This window comes from Chiroxiphia lanceolata, chromosome 2, assembly GCF_009829145.1.
Source record: "Chiroxiphia lanceolata isolate bChiLan1 chromosome 2, bChiLan1.pri, whole genome shotgun sequence".
Taxonomy (NCBI): Eukaryota; Metazoa; Chordata; class Aves; order Passeriformes; family Pipridae; genus Chiroxiphia; species Chiroxiphia lanceolata.
In genome coordinates, this window is record NC_045638.1 from 26,750,399 (window position 1) to 26,766,775 (window position 16,377).

The 16,377-nt window shown below is 37.4% G+C and overlaps 1 protein-coding gene across 2 annotated transcripts in view; it reads right to left on the minus strand.

The window, feature by feature from the left end:
- The window catches only part of GRTP1 (growth hormone regulated TBC protein 1), a 33,132-nt gene that overhangs the window by 12,463 nt on the left and 4,292 nt on the right, over positions 1 to 16,377 (minus strand). Inside the window, exons 3-5 of one of the 2 annotated variants that reach the window (XM_032678843.1) lie at positions 12,796 to 12,954; positions 6,614 to 6,738; positions 4,781 to 4,877 (exon numbers count right to left, since the gene is read on the minus strand). In XM_032678843.1, the coding sequence (XP_032534734.1) occupies positions 4,781 to 4,877; positions 6,614 to 6,738; positions 12,796 to 12,954 (381 nt within the window). The remainder of the gene's footprint in view (positions 1 to 4,780; positions 4,878 to 6,613; positions 6,739 to 12,795; positions 12,955 to 16,377) is intronic. The other variant, XM_032678844.1, reaches the window with a different exon arrangement.

Genomic DNA, 16,377 nt, shown 5'->3' on the forward strand with positions numbered 1-16,377 from the left:
ATACATGTTTAACTGCAATTAAAAGCAAACAGTCTAAATAAAAATACTTCACAGGTTAGTACAGCATTTTGCATTTCTCCAGTGGTCCTTCCCTTCAAACCTGGAGGTCTGTATCATGGGGACTTAATGTTGTAACACGAATCACTCAAAAGAGAAGGACATACAAGAGTTTGATATGTAGCTGTGGTATCATTCAGTTAAAATATTCATGTCTCTATTCATTACTATGCCTAACCCTCTTGTGCAACAGTACCTGCAAGTCTCTGGCTGATACAATTGCAAACCATAGAGAGCTCGACAGAAATGCGTTAGATAACCATTATCTCAGCATGCAGACATTTGCCTTAACCAGTAGTCACTAGGCTACCCAGCAAAGTGACACCTCGCTTTGCACCTTATGTCCTTGCAGATAATGCCAGTTAGTTCCCTGCAGTCCACTACTGTAGTGACTATTTCATCATTCACAACTCTGTTCTCATTTTTAATAACTGATAAACAGTACATGTGGGTAAATAAATTTTAAAACAAAAGGCTAAAAAGTAGCCGGCTAAAGGAAGGTTGTCAGACTGATCCTCGAAGAATGCTAAACCTCATGTAACATTTTTATTTAGAACACTGGAGAAAAAAAAAAAGCTAGTATTTGTTAACAATCCCAAACTAAGAGATACTGTCCAAAGCTAATATATGAGGCCCAACAGAATAACAGTGAAAAGACTGGAGTAAGAGACACATGATATTTAAAACAACAAGAATGTGCAAATAAAGTTTAGTGAAAAGGGGTTATGAATTCTTATACACTGTGTAAAAAACATGTTGACAATGAGGGAGGAGCAATAGCACATGCGTTATTACAGAGATCACAAATAAAAACCAAAGTGCCGCAAGGGAAAAAAGGAAAGGGAGGTCCTACAGTTCTTCTCAAATAAAACACTTTCTGCTGTGAAAAGAGCCACTGCACAAAGCACTAGGTGATTTTCCACTGAAAAAAAGAAAAAAGAAAAAAAAAAAGGTGCCATTCTGATCAAGTTTCAAAAAGAAATTAAAAAAAAAAATCAATTCTGATCAAAACTGGAACAAGCATGCAAAATAATTATTAAGCTAAAATGGGAACAGAGAAGAGTTTCATGCAAGAGAAAAGTTTGACTGCTGTAGCTTAGTCAGAAAAAAACATAAAATTAATTGACTGTACCCTACAAATACATGAAGAACAAGCACAAAAGGGGACCTTTTCACCCCCAAAAGTCAGCACTGACACAAGATTAAAAGGATATAAAATTGGCTGTGAACAAGCTAGTGCAGAAATCATGAGACCTCTCTAATCACTGGAGGAGTAATCTACAACAGGTTTTCAGTAACTCCATTATAATAGTCCAGTAGACTAATTTTAGCTTGATAAAACACTGCTGCTTCCAGACTGAGAACCACTGCGGGGAGGTGGAGGGAGGGGTATTATTCTGCTATATAAAAGCATAACTGACATGCTAAAGTGAGAACAAATTGTCAAGTTTTTCTTCTCTTAAACTCACCATTTAATCACAAATATGTAAGCCATGATAAATATACTCCTTAAATTATATCCTGAAGTACCACAGTTAAAAGGTCTCACCTACAGGGTACTTTCTAAAGCACCCTCCCTAGAATTTCCTCAACAGAACATAAATTTCTCAACGAGAGTCAGAGTAACAAAAAGAACAGAAACATTAGAGCTATGCTGAGTAAAAACTGCAGGCACATCCACTCTGAGTTTGAACTGAATCCATACTGCTGCTTGTGGGCAATACTGTCTGCTCCAGCCATCTGTTTGAATGTGCCTGGGAATAAAAACAAGCTTGGTAACACCCAAAACTTCCGTTTAAACAAATAATTCTCCCCCCCCCCCTTGCTGCATTTAAATGATATGCTCCTAATCCCTCCAAAACCCTGGCTGAGCAGCTGCTGACAGGCTGTTCATGAGCTTGCCTTCAGGAGAATCAGGAATGTTCTGGCCTCACCCAGCCGTACCCAGCAGTGCTACATTCAGGCAGATGAATGGCATGCACACAACTCCACACACCAACAAACCAAATCCCAATTTTTGTTGGCTCTCTCTTCCAGCTGTGCTAACTCCATTTGGATGTAACAGAACAATTCGTCCAGAAAACCTCTACTGATGGGCTCCCATTCTCTGTCACTTCCCCAGAATGCTCCCATCTGTCACACTGTGCATTTTCCAATCAATGACATTGATCTGTGGCTGGCTCAGCTCATCGGCTGACCAAAAGACCACTCTCAGCATCAAGGTACTGGAGCAGCTGTTTAATGTAATTAAACGTGTGTGGGCAGGGGAGGGGCATCCATAAGGACACTGCAGAGGGCAGAGGATGGTTTTCTAAACTGTCCTAAATCACCACTGGCAGCAACAGGACACACTCAAAAACAAGGACATGACCTGGAGGCATATTTGTTGCAACAACAGGGGGAAAATATGGAAATCATAATGTAAACAGATCAAGAAAAGAGCATCCACAATGAAACTAATGGAAAAAACATTGGCTGATCGAACTGTTAGCATCCAACAAAAATTATTGCTAATTTTCCCTCTGAAGATATGGAAAATATACAGTGCTTCTCTGCTTTCCAAACCAATATCTGAATGGTTTTAAAACTGAAATGTGCCATACTTTGCACTAGTAACAGAAGGGTGGTAACTACTTAGCCCAGTAAGTTTCTTTATTGATACAGTCTGTCTGATTCTCTCTCTCACATATGCACACACAGTATTTCACTGAAATTATGCCAATTATCTTATCCATCATGCTTTTAATTTTAAAAATACACAAATCAAGGACGATATAGGATGGTGGTGGGAATAAAAGGGATAAAAATATTTTTAATGTTATGAGTTTCTTCTCATCACCAATGCTGCTTGCCTAAGATAAATTCAACAACTAAGAGGGAAAAATAAGAGCAACTTTTGTCACTTCAGTATCAGCAAAGCACAGAAGAAAGATATACAAGAACTGAAGGTTTTATGACAAACTGAGTTAAGTTCCCCACTAAAAACAATGAACATAAAATTCTGACTCTACCTCTCTTGCCTCAAATAAAAACATATAAGACTACTGAGAAGACTAACAGCAAAAGTTTCCACACATCATTTCACAATGAAACTTGTCTCTTACTGAGGGCCTTATCCTTCACACAGTGGTGTCAAAAAAAAAAAAAATCCACCCATGTCAGCCAGTGACAGGTCATATGGCAGACAGCAGCCCCATCTCCTACCTGTTTGTGTAGCTTACAGCTCTCAAGGCAGAACAAAAGCAACAGACAGTTGATTTCTTTAGACTATGTTTATAGCTTGAAAGTAAACTTTAAGGCTGTAAAATGTCAAATATTTGCAGATTGATCCAACAATTCATAGCACTCCCTGCCTCCCTCTACTTTTTCAGTCTGGAAACAAAGTCCACCCACCCTGGTCATTCACAAGGAAAATACAAGTTCCTACGTGGTGGATTCAGTGTAAAAGATAATTTCTTACAGTCATTCAAAAACATGAAAAGACTCTCTCAGCTCTTCCTCCTTATTTCTAAAAGACCTTTCTGTTAATAAGAGAACAAAAATTATACCTTTTTTTTTTGTTTAAACTTAAACAAGAAAAGAAAGAAGGAAAAGCGAAAGTATCAGCCTTGATGTCCTTGATCAGCACTTAGTTGACAGCATAATACTGAATTCCGCCTCCAACCACTTGAGATAAAGATCTGTGCAAAAGCAAAACTGGGCCAATAAGGAATTAGTCTTCCATTTCCTACTAGTCTTCCAATTAGACTTTCCACGTACATTACAGGTGTAGCTGTAGTCAGTCCTGTGCAATGCTAATGGGAATTCATGATGAAACCATTCTCCCTCTGTAATTAAATCTCAAGAAAGAACATTCCCACGTGTATTTTATAGGAGTATAAAACATAGCTGTGCCTGATGCCTTTTGGTTTTAAAGTATCTCACCTGTGCAGTGAGGTTCAGCTTACACAGTGGACAAAACTGATTGTATAAACACCTCCTGCAAACCCAGAGATCCAGGCAAGGGAACCCAGAGAGCTACTGAACAGACCAGATGCAAATATTGTCTATAGCTTAGGGTGTGCTGAATTTCCCTCTGGACTCTATTGACCAGCCTGGCTAGATCACCATGGATTGTAACAGAGCCTTAACAAGAACTTCCCATACAGACAAGGATTTTGACATTTGTTTGCTTTGTTGCAAAATCACGGTGTAAAGTGTCCAAGAATTTTCCACTCAGAAGAGGGAGACACAGCAGGGACTACCACCACCTTGTCAAAAACCTCTGAAAAAAGCTCACATTGCCTCCTGCCAAACCACTGGGAATTCCTGCTTCAGGCTCTGTGCTCAAATTGTGCACATCTCCCATCTTCGCTCTGCTCTGCCACCACTGTCTGTGTGTTGTGTTACATTCCTGCAAACAGAAGTGCCAAATCCCAGACACCTTTCCAAGCCCTGTTCCCCAGCTTCATACTGATAGAGGAAGACACCTACCTAACAGATATAAGTAGGAAGTGAGAAGACAGAGTGCAAATTAACAAACATAAACCACTGCTTCAAAACTAAAATCTGACCAGAAAACATGGACAAATTTTGCCTGTGTGCTGTTTTTCCAGGACCCTAGAAAAATCTTCAGTCCAGGAGAGTCCATTTTAACATCTAAACCCTCTAAAACTGGAGAAGAATGCAAAAATAAAAGCCAAGGTCCAATATATGAATACAACTATCTATGTTTTTAGCATACCAGGCAATATTCTTCCAATAAGAGCATCTAGCAACCAAAAGGACTCCTCTTCATTCTTTGTAATAAGAATCAGGTATCCAGCAATGAAGTTCATGCCCTGAAACAGAAAAAAGGGTTTTATGTACACACTTATCTTAACAGTTTCCAGTTTATTTCTTTTGATTAAGGGCTAAGTTACTGCAGTTCTACAAAGTGTGCATATTAAGTAAAATCTAATAATGGAGGCCACTAGTTGAGTAACCTGTTAAACCTGCATGACAACAGCTAACAAGAATTATTAACAAAGATCAAGGAGAGGAAAATTAAAAGTTTAGTAGTTTACACTTTATTTTCAAATTTCCTTTTTTTTTTTTTTCGTAATTCCAAAGCCCTGGCCTGGTGTAACTGAAAACTGCTTTGATCAGAACCAAAACACAGCTGTATTAGATGAGCAATACAAACACAACACACCTCACCTGCAGGTAGACAGTGAGGCTACAGGAGGAGAATGCCTGACCCAAACACTCTTTAAACTTGCAGTTCCAGCAGCTTTTACAAGCTGTTGCTGCTTAAGTCACCCAAAGGCTGTCTACAAATCACTTGCTCTAGTACATATAATAACACTTATCCTCTGAGGAGACCAAACACGCAAAGAAACCACATAAGGTTTTTTTAATCTTCTTCTTTCATTAGCCCATTAAAACAGTTAATGTACCAAAGCATTTTAGGAACAATTGGACATGTACTTTGAGTAGAAGCTACCATGGTTTAGAAGTTGTGTATGTGTTATGTTGTGTATAACCACCTCTACACAGGAGCCTGACACTTGCGAAAGTCAGTCTTCATAACTCTACCCCTTCTGTTATTATAAAACTATTAAAATTTTTTTTTAATAAATACATCTTACTGACAATAATAAAAATCACTCATCTTTTGAAGAATGGGAGCAAACTGCTTGGGATACACAAAAAGGTTTTTTTAGTGACTTCAGTGTAGGTTTAAGTCCCTCTAGGACTCCTTCTCTCCAACTTTGGAGCACTTGTATTTACTGTACTAACTTTCTCAACTAACAAGAGGTATATGTTAGCATACATATCCTTGCTGAGGAAGGGGAGGAAAAAGGAGAGGACTTAAGTGAACTGAAAACATGTTCTGCTTATGACAATTCCTGCTTCTTAATGATCCTTAAAGATAGACGCTTTTTTTCTTGACTGTCAGACTGTCATGAATCAGCTTTTATCTTCTTTGTGTCCCACAGGAAACTTTGCAGTACTTGACAGTGACAACAGAAGCTTTTTTGAGTTGCCATCAAAGCAGTATCAGGTTGAACTTCAAAGAAATTTTCTTCCTACTTGCCTTATCTATACTGGGAGACTGGCACCAAATAAATACTACCAGCCCCCAACTACATGATGTCACATTAATGTTGGTTTTTCTGTATTTTGAAAAATACGACAGTGAAAACAAAGGAAATTGAGATCTCATGATGCTTTGTACATATGAAGGACCGTTTTGGGAAAGATGGCAGGAGGGAGGAAGTGGGAAAGGCAAACTCACTTTCTCTTCCTCTCCAAAGCAACTAATCTTGGTGTAACCATGCATGATAAAATATTTTATTTTACAGCTAACAAATGGAGCCAAATATGATCAAGCTAGCTATGAAAACAGCCATGGAGTAACTCACAGGGATATTTGGATTTGCCTGAAGCAATTCATACCCCACTCCCCTCCCCCAGGGCAATTTTAAAAACAGAAATAGTTTGTGGATGTGCTTCTGAAAAACACACATTCAAATGGACAAGAACAATTACCATACTGAAATGCAGTACTGTCTAAAGAACAGTGATTACATACCTGACAGTATCCTACTGCTTTATTATGATGCCCATATGCCACTAACACATTGTAGAGTGCATGCTGCAAACACGGATCAGCAGTTTTGCGGAATTTTACGTTATCTGGAAATGTTCTGTTCATGTCTAGACAAAAGGAAAAAAGACCAAAATTAAGAGCTGTTCCCTCTTTCACATTCCAAATAACTTCTACAGCTCTTCTGAAGTACAACTGAAGCTTCACTATGGTGCATTGAACTGCTGTTTGGGTGGATTAATTTTAAGAAACAGCTTTACCTCCATTTTGGCTAAAAGGGCACTTGCATTCAAGGATAATCTATTCCTAGAAAGAATAATCCTATTAGTGTACAGAAACCAATTTCAAGCAGGCCTAAAGAAATTCTCCTGCAGATTGGACTCTCTCAACATCTGACTGCAAAGGCTTAAATGAAAGCAAACCAGGTATTTAGACTGACAGGAACAAAACATGCCAAAGGTATCAAGTCAAGAGGCATGAAATGAGCTGCACTTCTGTAAAAGTATAGTCTCCCAACAAATCAGATGAACTTGCAATTGATTTATTCATTGAACTGCTACCAAACAGTCCCAAACAGCTAAAAAACCAGCCCCGTTCCTGCAACTGGTGACTTCCACTTAAAAATCACTTTTTAAAAGTTATTTTTTTTTCCATGATGTGACTATTAGAAGAGTTGTCTTCCTTGGTTCAAGACCATAGAGAAGGAGAGCCATTTTTAATATCCAAACAGCAGAGCACATTCTTACATGCTTCAATTTCAGTCCTTACCAAGTAAGGATTATGCAATTACTGACATTGCCAACCATTAATTTCTTTCAGACCTAACCTGAACAGTAGGACTAATCTCTTCTTACAAAGGTCTAAAAATTAGACATAGAAGTTTGAGCTACTCACTCCAAAACACCCTTTAGTTGTTGGAAAGAAACAGGCAGAGTTAATTTTTGGCCTCCTTCAGTCTATAAGGGAGAACCCAAGGTCACTAGTCCAGACTTGTGCATTTGATTTTTGAACAGGATTCTTCTCCCCAACTTAAACTTCTAAATGTAACTTTGGAGATTTTCAAAACCCAGGAGTTATTAATAAAATATGAATAGTTGCTTGGGTTATATTTAACAACAACAAAACTAAATTGGGTTAAAGTTAAAAACAAAATTCAGGAACAGTACCTCTGTACAGATCTCCATGTCCTAAGAATTATCATTTCTTATCAGCCTTTTCCGGCATAAAGGAAGAAGTCTGTTACAGCTTTGACACAAAGTTTAGCTGGAAGCAACCAAAGGAAGAAAGCTCCCCAAAATCACGAGGAGTGTAATGGAAGTCACAAGCATTAAGATGTTGTCACACTAATCTCTATTTCTTCCTTTTAAAGTGAACAAATAATTTACAAGAAAATATTTCACTTCACCTCTCATGTGACTGAAAAGAAAAACACAAGGAAAAAGACAACATTTTAAGAGGACCTGAACAACAAACAGTTACAGGATAAATAGATTTGTTTTGTTTCTTCTTGGTAGGAATAGCAGCATAGTATTTGCATAATAAAAATTCACTGTTTATTAAAGTGTATGCTGGGTGCTACAGAAAAGACTAATTTTAACATTTTAGCCATGGCTCTTCTCCTCAGCTATACAGACCAAGGGTGAGGGGGGAGTATGAAAAGTCCGTCACATACAGAGCAGAGACTACTCAAACTGAACTCATCTGTCATTTTACAACCTGAGGAAGGCTTCCAGTTGAGAGAATCAGCTCCAACTTGCTTTCTGATTGCAGAGCATGTTTTTCCCACAAGGACTGGGGGAAGTCTTCCCTAGTTTTATGAAGGATTTAAAATACTCCTTTATATTTAGTAACAGTATTTTAGTTTAGGGGGAGGGGACAGAGAAAAACAAGATAAAAGAGCTAGAAGGCTTTATCCCTAACAGAAGATATGGGGCATGGTCTCACAGGTGCACACAAACCAATACTGTAAGACAACGGTCAGAGATGACTTGCGGCAAATGGCAGGAGCGTGCAAGAGCTGTTCATTTGGCTTCAGCACTTACACACACCTTACTACACCTGTTCCAGAGGAGACTTCCAAACACCACCTCCTCATGCTCTGCACAGCCTACCCACCTACCCTCTGACCTGTTACCCACTAATCTTCTTCATTCTTAATAGACATTGGTGTCCAAAGGAACACAGCCTCAAACTAGTCCAGTTTGGGAGGGGGAAAGTTATATATTAAAAAAAAATATATTAAAAAAATATATATATTAAAAAATATATATATTAAAAAATATATATATTAAAAAATATATATATTAAAAAATATATATATTAAAAAATATATATATTAAAAAATATATATATTAAAAAATATATATATTAAAAAATATATATATTAAAAAATATATATTAAAAATATATATATTAAAAAATATATATATTAAAAAATATATATATTAAAAAATATATATATTAAAAATATATATATTAAAAAATATATATTAAAAATATATATTAAAAATATATATTAAAAAATATATATTAAAATATATATATTAAATATATATATTAAAAAATATATATATTAAAAAATATATATATTAAAAAATATATATATATTAAAAATTATATATATTAAAAAATATATATATATTAAAAATATATATATTAAAAATATATATATATTAAAAAAATTTGCAATTCTTTTCAAGCAAGGAAATGAACATTAGAATTTTATACTGCTAGATAAATCCCATCATGTCATTGTGTGCAGATCTACTGCTTATAAACAACTTAGGTATGGGAGCACAGAATTAGGAAGAAGATCGCAAAGAAGGCCAGATATGTCTCAAACTCTGCAAACATCAGATAACCTGAGACTAGGAAAAACATTCTGAGGAAGTATCACTATGCACTTTACTCCTCCAGTTCTCCCTTTAGCTGTTCTGGTTGACCAAAGACCAGAGGAGGCAGCCATTTGGATATGACCTGATATGGCTCCTCTTACAGAGAGCCAGAAGACCTCACACTGCTATTCCCCTTCCTCTTGCATGGTTAAATGCCCCAAACTCATGTGAAAATTCCCAACCTTCACTAATTGTTTAACATTCAGAGAAGCTTATTAGTGCTTTGATAATAAAATATTCCCTGTCTCCAGTGAAATGGCAATGACCATTGTTTGAATTACTTTTTTGAACCCATCATAAACTCAACTAGGATCCTGCAACTACCATCACACAGTCAGATCCTTATGTCAGCAGTCACACAGCACAGTACAGGCTCAGAGGACTCTCTGATAAATATCAGACCTTGGGTTTCACAGCCCCTACAACTCCTCCTCATGAAACACATAAGTGGAAATGCCAATATTAGCTGTACAGACACATCTACGCTGAAATTCAATGGCCCAGCCTAAGGGGAGATTACTGCAAGGAAGACATGACAACTTACCCCCCAGCCTTTTTGTAACCAGGACATAACTTTGAATTAGGACAGCCACTGCCAACATCATTTCTCCTACTAAACTTTACTATAATAGGACATGAACAACAAAGAATAGTAGGAATGCATGCCCTTCTAAATGTGCACATAAACTAAGACATGAAAATTTCCATCAAAATTTAAAGACCTGCATTCTCCACACTCTTGTTTTTATGCTTGGAATATGAAGCCTGCTCTCTCCTATATTTCTCTTTTTTTTAAAAAAAAGTTCAAACAGCAAATACTATATATATATAAAAAAAAAAGAAATCAGCAATACAGTTCATCAGTTAAGAACCAGGAAGTTAAAGGGCAAAACTGGTGAAAGAACGGATTAAAGATTTAATTAGCTGAAAGACTTCTGTTGCTATTACTAATCAGACTTTTCTTTAAAGATTAGACCACTTTTTTACACAGTCTACCTTGCCTTTTTTAACCTTATTATACCCCATTAAAGACTCTCCCATAAGAAAACCAGTCCCAAACATACATGAATATTGTTGGGAGCTTCTGGGCATGTAAACGAAACAGGACACACTTTAAATTGAATTTGAAATTAAGTCTTTCACTGACCTTGTCCTCCTGCCCCTCCCCTGGAAAAAAAAGTGTTGTTGCTGTTCCCTTGTTTTTAAACCACAACATTGTGCTGGGCTGTAACTTTACAGCTAGAATGTGGGACTAAATACAGCACATTTGTGTGAAAATTTTGGAAACTGCAACCATGAAAAGTGAACAGCAGTAGGATTCCACATCTTACCTTAGTCTACTGTTAAAAACAACTACAGTAATGGGAAAATAAGAGACAAAACCAAAATCAATGTCAGACAATAATTCAAACTGAAACAGTTCTCAGCTAAATCGCACTATAAAATTTGCACACTCATCAGGAGCACCGAATTCATTAAATACATTAAACACAAAGTTTCCATTCACCTTAAGTACTTTCCTCCTTCCATCACTTCTATGTTCAGGTTGTTTCTTCCTTTCTAAAGGGAAATCTACCACTCTGGAGTCCAAGGTCCTCATTTTATTTTTCCCCCTTCGATAAAATCTTACAAGCTGTTTTTCTTTATATTTTCCCTCACTTTTAATTTTCTCTTCTGCAGTTTTCCAATCAATGCAGTAGCTCTTTCAAAAGCCTATTTCCTCAATAGTTCACAAACAGATCTTTATCTTTCCAATATTTTTCCTCCCCCACAAAAATATTTTTTTTATTTCATTTTAACCTGTGCAAAAAGCCACCTACTGACACAACATCACCCTTCATGTCTTTGTCTAGTACTGGAAAAGAAATCGTTTTCAACTCTGCTGCAGCAATTGTATCTCAACTGAATAGTCTGAACCTTCTCCAGGCCCTTACAGAGGCTGACTTTAGAAAGTCATCTTAGTAGCTCTCTCTGTATTCATAGTTAGAGCTCTACTGTTTCAAGTCCTGAGCAGGACATAAAGCTGGCTAGTCTTCATATTCATAGGAACGTGAAAGTTTATGCTCCAAAATGCCTTACTAAGGCGTGTAGTCCCAAAAGCCCAAAGTGCTGCTGTTGCAGGGAGAGGCAGAAAAAAAACTCAGCATAAACCAAAAGTGTTCAGATGATTATCCTAATTCAAATAAAAATCCATACAGCCCAAACTTTAAATACCTGGGTTTTGCAAGAGGAAGAAGGCAACAACTGTACCTGCCATTCTAACCAAACCACCTCAGCATTGTCCTTGTCTGGAGCGCAGCCCAACCTCTTGACTTATTAACTGGGCAATTCAGCCAACATCAGCTTCTCTGTAAAAGCTCTGCTGTCGCAGGTTGACTAGTTTCAGGACAAACATCAATTACATCAAACCTCTACTTCCTTGCCCTTACCTGCTGCCTCTTTTTACTCCCAGTGGATCAGTCTAAGGTCTGGTTGCCCTTATTCCCTGTCACCAGTATTGGCCACTGATCAAAGTTCACAGAAAGCGCACATGAAACTGGATTAGTACAGGAGGGGTATTTCACCTCCTCCACTTCTCCCAGGGATTTGCATTTAGTGTTTAGTATTTTGTGTACCAGGTGGATTCCTCCACCTGTCATTTTATCAAATTCCCTCTTAAACCTGTTCATGCTTCTTCTAATCTCTGCAGCACAGTAACAAATACCACAAGGTAGTGATATGGCAAATTTCACTGTATCCTTGGTTCCTAAGTTACAAGAAACAAATAACAATTGCTCCCCATTTATCCTCTTTGCACCATTTATAATTCATATAAATCTATTAACAGCTTTTTCTTAGCAGTCTTTTTCCTCAAGCTGAAATCCTAGCATATTCCACCTGCCTCGTATGGACTGTGTACCACACCTTCAACAATCCCTGCTGCTTCTCCAGTATCCTACTGGAAAAGAAATATGGAGAAACAAACTCAAAGGCAGGTCTCATGGCACAAAGTTATAACTCTTCAATCACTTAGGGACATAATACTGTTTTCTAGTTTGTTCCTTCCCAAATAATTTCTAATCTTCCTTAAATGCATTCCTTAATGCTTTTAACCACATGATGAACCTGGAGAGATCTGTGCTGGTAAAGAGCTTACGGCTAATCTAATTTACATTAATTCAGCACTTAAACCAGTACTACAGAAACATTAAGTTTTCCATGACATAGCTTGATCTCTAACATTTAGGACATAGGATGGATAACACGGATAAACTGTATTATCAAGACAATAACCTGTTTTGATTGCTTCAAGCAGCTTATCATTCTTCTCTCCTTCAAGCAGCCTGTGGTAATATCCAGGGTTTTGTTCCATGTTGGTTTGGGCCCCACTCACAATCATCCAGATCAATGCACGATGTTCATTGGGGATGCCTTTCCTGATATATCTCTTCACTGCAAAACAAGAAGTTTGGTTTTGTTTGTTCCTTTTTTAAATAAACAAAAAAATCCAGCTGTATCATTCTTTTGGAAATGAGTAACCAAAAGTTAAGAAGTCATAGGAAAACTCTTGATTAAAGATTACTATGTTTTCTGTCCTATGCTACCATTAAGGACAAGCATTTACTTCTCAGCTGCATAGTATAGTTTAGATTCACTACTACATTCCTGTCACTCAGACTCCCCACACAGATCTCCAGACTCAGGCTCTCCTTCCTCCTCTCTTCCCCCACTAGAATTTTTAATCCTTTCCTCTTCTTCTTCCTTTCTGGATGGAGATTTGAACAGCAAAGTTTGCCCTTGATCTTTGTTCTTTTTCATTCAGACGAGCACTGATTTTTCCTACATTACCAGTGGCCTCTGACATGACAGCTCTTTCCTTTTAGTTATGCTCTAGTATCAATCGCTAGGTTAACTCACCCCAGGGTTTCAGCTTAGCATCTCACCACTGAAATCATGGCTGAAACTGAGGAATATGAAATATGTGCCTGCTGTTTAAAGGACCCCTTGGAAGAACTGGAGATGTGAGCAGCAGATGATTTTTCCTGGAATAACCAGGGAAGTCTTTTCAAATCTAAAGTAGCTCTTATCTCCTGCATCATATTCATCATTAGGGTGTGCTTTAGGTTTTTTTAAAGCTGATGATTCAGTCTAAATAACTGGGATGCAAGATTACAGGAAGAAGCATCAGGCTAATGATACCCAAAGCAGCTTCCTCCTGGGAATGGTATGGAAAATATTAATATGGAGCCAATGCTGCTCATTGGTACATAATCCTAAATCAGCATTACCTCTTCTGACCCAAAAAGAGTAGCTGAATGTTTGAGATTTTCTGGGTTTTTTTCAGGGAGAATAAAATGATAAAGCAACTAGGCATTTCTTACTAAATGAATGAGACATTATGAATTAAAGCATCAACTTCTTGTCCCTAACTTCTATGAGACTCAAATGAGAGTCGGGACTTTTATTACACACACAAAGCATCATTACCTAGCCAGGTTTTATCCAGTCACGAAGATCTGTAAGTCAAAGTAAATGCTGCCTAAATTAAAGGCCTTAAAACCAGCAGACTTAAACAAGGTTTTACAACTCAGACAGACCTTCTAAATACATTCCATCTAATTGCAGCCACCTATCCTTTAGGAACCAAAGCTGCTTCCCCAGTGTCAACAGATAAATCTATGCACATATTATGGGCATTTCACCCACCTAAAATCTGGTACTTTCCCTCAAAGAAATATATTTGTAATAAACACCTGGTCTTCAGGGTAGTTTTTGTGTTTATCTTTTTGATATGGATTTATACTATGGGTTACAGTCTCTACTATTGCAGCTGTAAAGTAACTTTAACTACAACCTTCTTTCAGACAGACTGGAAATAACTCACTTGTTTCCATGGTGGCTTAATAATTCTCACATCATCTTTTTTTACAAGTTTTTGAACTCTAATGCTCAAGAAATCCTATAGATGGATATAGCAAATATAGGAATGAGTATGAAGAACCAGTCCCATTTAGGTTAACAAGAAGAGACATTCAGATGACCTTGCAAATGTCTCTAGGAGCAAACTTATTGGCTAAAATACTGGATATGATCATATTTTAACACATAATTCCAATAGTATTTTTTTCTGGAACAACTGTAAATTCTGGAAGCATAGCCAACATCCACATCCAACAACACACATTAAATTCAAGAGAAGTAGGGACAGTGGCACAAGGGGAAAGCAGCCCTGCAGCACAGCATACACTCATTATTCCTCAGTGTCATCGTTCTCATGCTAATCGCCAGAAGCTTGTATCATCCCAAGTGACTACTGACCCAGCTCCCCCACTCCCTGAGGAACGGAAAAAGCCCTTTACACGGTGCTTTTCGTCCTCACACCATTATCATACTTGCTAGAATCTGCAAACCGGCGCACAGGAGCAGCAAAGCAGTTTTGAAAACAAGGACAGTTACGATTTTATATATATACATATTATTTATATATGTCATATTCTATGCACAAAACTGTGTTGTTTTATACAAATATGTTCTTATGGTTTGTTTTCTTCCACATTAACCTCAGGACCTGAAAAGCCCACAAAATTCAACTGCAGAATATCCTCCCACTCTAACACCTAAGAAGCTTTCACAGATGAAGCCGGATCGTGCCTGAGTCTCCAGTCACGCACCCAATGCCAACTGTAAACCAAGGGCTTGATCTCAGAAGCAGCACTGGTGAATAACACCCAGTCCTGAGTATCCGCACACAGAATCACGCTCAGGACAACCCAGAATGTACACAACGTAATCTAAGTTTTAAAACACACACAGTAAAGAAATATTTTTATGTAAAATTTTTCCTCTGTTCATTATGACCAGAGGCAATATGAAACATTAGTTTTTAAGCAAAACACCTCCTATTTTAATAATCCAATTATCTCTGACACTTAGTGACAGTTTCACAAGTTTAGAATGACACTTTTTGAACGTGTTTTTCTTGTCACAAGAGAAAACAGGTACATGATAGGGTAGTAGTCTAAAAGTGCTAACAAATACCCAAAGTAACTTCAAATATGCAGAAAATAACATTTTTCTAATACTGTGCACTACTTATAGTGGCAAGATATAAAAGTAAGTCACACCTGCCTGTCCTCATTTAATGGTAGAATATAAGAATTTTGATGGCTTCTGCTTCTATCTAAAAGTTGTATTTACCTTTTTGCCCCTTTAACATTGTTTCACTCTACAACACAGACTAGGTTTATGCAGCAAAAAAACCCATTTAAAAACAAAAGCTATCTCATCTTAAAAATATTAGAAGAGTGTCATCTTGAGAAGTATCTGCACTTATTACTTTTTCAATTACTAACAATTACTGTTGTATGCTAAGGAAACAAACAAACTTGGGCCCCAGAAGAAGAATTCTACAAAAGAGCAGAAATCATAAAAAAAGGAACTGAAAATTTTATTTTGTGAATACATCACAGAAGAAACAAAGCAGACTTGTGCCTGTAAACGTTCAAGTTCCAGTCAAACACAAAACCTGATTTTCTAAGAAGCTCCTTCCTCCAGCCCCTGGCTGGAACAGAAGTGCTCCTGTTAAAACCACTGTTTAGTACATTTACTTTCACCCTTCACTGTATTTTATCAAAGACCAGAAAGCGTCTTCTCCTACTGGTCAGTTTTGACCAATCCACTTACAGCCAAATTCTGTCATGTGGCACAATTTTGGTCAGAATTAGGCTACTTTGAGCAATCATGTCAGACAGTTTGCTGCCCACTTGCAAGCAAGCCAGAGCAGAAAGCTGTATTTTGGTCCCATAAAGACAGAGCTGAATGGAGAAAACATTAGGAGGATCTCAGTAGTGGCAGAAGGAGAGAGAAAGGAGGCAA